Source organism: Mus caroli, chromosome 4, assembly GCF_900094665.2.
Source record: "Mus caroli chromosome 4, CAROLI_EIJ_v1.1, whole genome shotgun sequence".
Lineage (NCBI taxonomy): Eukaryota > Metazoa > Chordata > Mammalia > Rodentia > Muridae > Mus > Mus caroli.
In genome coordinates this window covers 27,880,663-27,886,312 of record NC_034573.1, presented here as the reverse complement: position 1 = coordinate 27,886,312, position 5,650 = coordinate 27,880,663, and the positions used below count along the sequence as shown (strand labels likewise).

The following is a 5,650-nucleotide window of genomic DNA, read 5'->3' as shown; positions in this document are numbered from 1 at the left end:
AAAAAAAAAAAAAAAAGAAACTCTACTCAGCTTCCCTTGCACTTGGGTAGGGACAAAACCAGGAGTGTTGCTACACACACATCTGTAACTCCAGCAGTGGGAAAGAATGAGTTTAAGGTCATCTCATACTCCTCTACATTGTGAGTCTGAAGCCAGGATGGGCTATGAACCTTGCTTCAAAAAAAGAACCTTTGGGGCTGCGGCACATGAGCCTCCCCCTCCCCCACCTGAAGAGCTACCGACAGCTGTTTATGCTAAGTTAAAGGAGAATCACTTTTCTTAGGACTGTGGACAATGCTTCAGTGGAGGGCCTCACATCCGTTTGTATATGAAAAACATAAACTGGATTCAGTGGGCTACTTAAAAAACATGTTAAGTTCAAGGTGAGGCATAAGGACCAGCTGAGAAAGTGGGTGACAAATGTAATAGATATGTCATATGCATGTATAAAATTCTCAAATAAATTATTACTATAAGTCCACACATTAGAAAATCAGAGCTTGCCAGGATGATGTCTTTTATCCCAGACAGAGAGTAGCAAGTTCTAAGTGTACAAGGCCAGCCCCATCTACACAGAGAGTTCTAGGCCACCCAGGACTATGAAGCAAAACCCTGTCTCAAAGAGAGAGTGGGGACACTATTCCAACTGAAACAATACAAAAGCAATAGTGTACTCACATACATAAAATAAATAAATCTTTAAAATAATGAGTACCAATGTTGAACCAGGCATAGTGATGTATACCTCTAATCGCAGCACTTAGGAGACAGAGGCAGGCAGATCTTTGTGAGCTCAAGGCCAGCCTCCTCTGAGTTCCAGAGCTGCATAGTGAGGTCCTGCTTCAAACTAAAATTCAATCATGCTGGAGTAACAACTTGCTGGCTCCCAACCTAACTCCAAGTGTAGGAAGAGACCCTTTCTCAAGGACGTTCAACATGTGTCAGATGTCCAACCTCTGAGCACAGACCTACACATGTCCATCTCCCACACACACACACAGATGCGCACAAATAAATGAAGGATAGGAATACAGCTCAGTAGTATAATTGACGAGTATGTGTAAGGCTCCAAGTTCAATCCCAACATCACTAAGTAAATAAATATTCCTTAAAAGATTCACAATAGAATGGTCAACTTGGTTTTGTTTTGTTTTGTTTTGTTTTTTGTTTTTGAGACAGGGTTTCTCTGTGTAGCCCTGGCTGTCCTGGAACTCACTTTGTAGACCAGGCTGGACTTGAACTCAGAAATCTGCCTGCCTCTGCCTCCCAAGTGCTGGGATTAAAGGCGTGCGCCACCACGCCCGGCTCAGAATGGTCAACTTGACTGAAGATTATACAGCTATCAAAAAACATCATTATAACCAAAAATACATATAAGTATGCTGAGAATAAAAAGTTTCCTTAAAAAAAAAAAAATTTGCTCGTACTACAACTTGCTTAAATTGTCTTTCTCTTTTGCTCAAGGAATTGAGTTTTAAAACTTTTTTATTTTTCAGACAGGGTCTCCCTATGTAACCCAGAATGGCCCTACCTCTGCCTCCTAAATGCTAGGATTATAGGTATATGCTACTAAACTGAGCTCTAAATTATCCTTTTCCCCTTTGAAATAGTCTTACTCTGTATCCCAGACTGCCCTTCACCTCACACCAATACTAAATGCTGGGAATTACACACATATGCCACCATCTCTGCTTAAAATCTTTCAAATCACTTTTATTAACTGTTTATATAGCTTTATTAACAGGATTTCATATGAAATCTTAAGGAATGCTTACAAAATACAAAATAGAAGAATCAATGTAAACAAGCGCAGAAGAGGAAATCAGATGTCCTGGAAGTGGAGCTGCAGGTGGTTGTGAGCCACTCTTTGTGAGTACGGGGAACCAAACTTGTGTTCTCTGGAACAGCAGCACCGAGACAACTCCCAAGCTCCTAAAACTCATGTTTAAAGCAAGTCACTTGGCCATGACTTGGTGTCAGCATGGCCAGGTCTGGAGATGAACTGTAGCACCAGAGCCTGTGGGTCCTTGTTAGTCTTAGAATGCCACCACTCCCATTTATCTGTCACCACATAATTGGTGCTGACTGGAATCTCCTGCCACGGGTACAAGTGTTCATACAAGTGTTACATCCACATAACTTAAAGCAACATAAATAAGGGAGGGGGGAGCAAGAAATTTTGAAGGTGGCAAAAATTCTGAGACTCCCTAAATTTAATTCCAAATGACGCCAGAAAAGATACCCAGTTAAACACCACATCCTGACCCATACATAACACAACTGTTTCTTCCTATATGTGCTGAAATCTTCACATAAGCTCCATCCTAAAACTTCCTGCTTTGTGTTACCCAGCACTGCTTTAAAACAAAAGGTTACAGTTTAATATACAGATTTTAGCTCAAGAGTTAAGAAAAAGAGAGTCGAAGCCGGGCGTGGTGGCGCACGCCTTTAATCCCAGCACTCGGGAGGCAGAGGCAGGCGGATTTCTGAGTTCGAGGCCAGCCTGGTCTACAAAGTGAGTGCCAGGACAGCCAGGGCTACACAGAGAAACCCTGTCTCGAAAAACCAAAAAAAAAAAAAAAAAAGAAAAAGAGAGTCGCCGGGCGTGGTGGTGCGCGCCTTTAATCCCAGCACTTGGGAGGCAGAGGCAGGCAAGTTCTGAGTTCCAGGCCAGCCTGGTCTACAAAGTGAGTTCCAGGACAACCAGGTCTACACAGAGAAACCCCGTCTCAAAAAAACAAAAACAAAAACAAAAAAAAAATCAAACAAAGAAAAAGAGAGTCACTCAGAATAAAGACAACCAGAAAGCAAGGGTGTGGGCACCAGCTAGCACCTCAATAGGGAGCCACAGCTCACTGTATTTTGCCTGGTGTTCAGATAGCTTTAAAAAAAAAAAAAAAAGCGAAAGGAAACGCTTATGTCTCAGAACTCCGATAAGGAGGCTTAGCAGATCTTTGCAAACACCTGCCCGATAATTACTCTATAGCTGAGCAAATCCCGTGTAAACAGTACTTGTATTCCTTCCTCAATTTTAATCACAAAAATGCTTTTGGCTCCGAGGTCCAGCCGACAAAGTTCCTAATTGCTATCTAACCCGGTTGCTGGTAACTGTGGAGCCTGGTCCTTTAAGGTTACCATGTGCGATGTCTCCACGGATTCAGAGAACTGTGCCTCCGTTATTTCATGTGTATTCCCTGGAATACATGTGTGTGGTCCAAAACTATCAAACTATACACTTTGAAATCACTGTTCTTTTAGCCAAGCAGTGACCCGGGCCTATAATCCCGGCTCGCAAGTTCGGGGATGAGTCCACTCTACGTCAAACTCAAGATGCCAACATTCCGCAAAAAGTCAATTTTTAATAACAAAACCAAAAGTCCCCCGCTATCCAGCCTCGCGTCTCTTTAAGCTTTCCTTCAATTTCAAAGCTCACACCCAGCTACTCTCTTTCCGAAAACAAGTCTCGCCAAGACAGCGAGACCCAGTCTCCAAAATATCACAAAGAGGTTCACAAACTTTAAGCTCCAGAAGCGTCTGGTCCACCTCCCGTCCTCACTCCTCCGCCTTGCGGGAGTCCCGACTGGCGGCCACCAAGCGCGCGGTCCCCCAGGCCCGGCCGGCGCAGTGAGATTCGAACCCTCCCGCAGCCTCCTCCCGGGTACCTGCCACCGGCTGACCGCGCCGCGGACAGTTCAGCCACCGCGGGGGGATCTTGTTGTAAGCCATGTCTGTGCCGCCTCGCCGACAGCTCCACAGCAAGCCAGCCCGGACCCCAACGGCAGCAGCTCGACCCGGGTCCTCAGCGGCGCGCCACTTTCATTCAGGTTCGACTCCGCAGCTCCCGGCGAACCCACAATGCACTGCGACTTCCGCCCCAAAGGGCCCGCCCCCTTTCTTCCGAGGTCAGGCGAAATGGAAGCCCCGCCCAACTGAGGGAGGGGAAGCTGCTGAGAACTAGAGGGGCGGTTCCACCTGGCCCCGCCCCCTTCGGCCCCGCCCCCTGTATCTCAGGGCGCCGGCCTCTGCCACGCCCCGGCCCTGTTTTGCCTTTGTGAGTCTTTTTTTTCCATCTAAACCGGAGAAACCCCCAAAGTAGAAGGAATCCAAGCTTCTTTCCACCTTTGAACTGACCTGCTACATTCAGAAGGGTATTTCACAGGTGAAAAAGTGCTTTTCTGTTAATCATAGCTCAAACTTGATGTCTCTGCTGGATCTGGGTCATTTGAGAATCCTCACTTTACCTGCATCAAAAAGTCCGGAAAACCAGAGTCTAGGTTATTATAAATGAGTTTTCGTTTTTTGGCGAAGTGTAGGGGACGTGCTGCCGACGACCCATGAAACATCAAAAATTAGTTCCAGAAGCCTTAAGACTATCATTTCTGGAGCAGGTGGTTTTGATGTGGTTTTTGTTTGTCTGTTTGTTTGTTTTGTTTGTTGCTGGTTTTCACCTTTCTCTCACACACAAGTATATTTAGGATTTTTTTAAAGTCTCTGTCTCAAAGGAATCACTAATAATGTGTAATTGGCCAAGGTAGGAATTGACCCTGGTTACTACTAGGTCACGTTGACCAGGAAGCCTTGTGTTTCCCCCAGTCTTGAGATTTAAAACACCATCTGAAAAGCTGTAGCTATAAGAGCTTGGTTGTGGGCCATTAGGAGCAAGCTGGTTCTTCCTTATAATCCCTTCAGTCATCAACTTGACATGCCTGAGAGGAGGAAACCTCGATTGAGTTCCTAACTGACCTGTGGCCCTGTCTGTTGGGCATTTTCTTGATTGCTAATTGTGGTGGTTTGACTGTGCTTTGCCCGTGGGAAGGGGCACTGTTAAGTATGGCCTTATTGGAGGAGGGGTAGCCTTGTTAGAGGAAGTGTGTCACTGTGGGGTGGGCTTTGAGGTCTCTCGTGTGTGTGTGTGTGTGTGTGTGTGTGTGTGTGTGTGTGCACGCGCACACACGCGCGCACACTCAAGTCTGACAGAGACAGTCTTCTAGCTGCAGTTGGATCAAGACATAGAACTCTCAGCTTTCTCCAGCACCAGTTTCACGCCTTTATGATAATGGACTGAACATCTGAACCTGTACGTCAGCTACAATTAAATGTTGTCCTGGTCATGGTGTGACTTCACAGCAATGGAACCCCAAACTATGACACTAATCGATGGCGGAGGGCCAAGCCATTCCTGATCCGATGGGTCAGTGGTTCTCAACCCTCCTAATGCTTAGACCCTTTTAATACAGCTCTTAATGTTATGGGGCCCCAACCATAAAATTATTTTTGTTGCCACTTCATAACTTAATTTTGCTACTGTTATGAATTGTAATGTAAATATTTTGGAAGATAGAGGTTTCCCAGGGACTTGCAAACCAGGAGGTTGAGCACCAAGATCAACTGGCAGGGGTGTATAGGAAAGCTAGCTGAGCAAGCCAGGGATGTCAGCCAGAGTCTCTCCAGAGTTCCTGCCTTCGGGCTCCTGCCCTTGTTTCCTTTCTTGATGGACCAGAAGGCCAAAGAAATCCTTTCCTCCCCAAGGAGCTTTCAGCCAGGGTTTGATTTACAGTGACAACAAAAGTAATCAAACGAAGGCTCAAAAGAATAAATCTAAATCCTACCTCTGGCCTTAGGTGAAGGGAGGCGCAATCAGACTCTAAAT

General features: G+C 45.6%; 1 protein-coding gene across 5 annotated transcripts in view; it reads right to left on the bottom strand.

Moving 5' to 3' along the window:
• The window catches only part of Rngtt (RNA guanylyltransferase and 5'-phosphatase), a 191,028-nt gene extending 187,152 nt beyond the window's left edge, over positions 1–3,876 (bottom strand). For 4 of the 5 annotated variants that reach the window (XM_021159528.2, XM_021159529.2, XM_029476149.1 and 1 more), the window contains exon 1: positions 3,663–3,876. In XM_021159528.2, the coding sequence (XP_021015187.1) occupies positions 3,663–3,726 (64 nt within the window). In that variant the 5' untranslated portion in view covers positions 3,727–3,876. The remainder of the gene's footprint in view (positions 1–3,662) is intronic. The other variant, XM_029476152.1, reaches the window with a different exon arrangement.
• Positions 3,877–5,650: the final 1,774 nt, after the last annotated feature.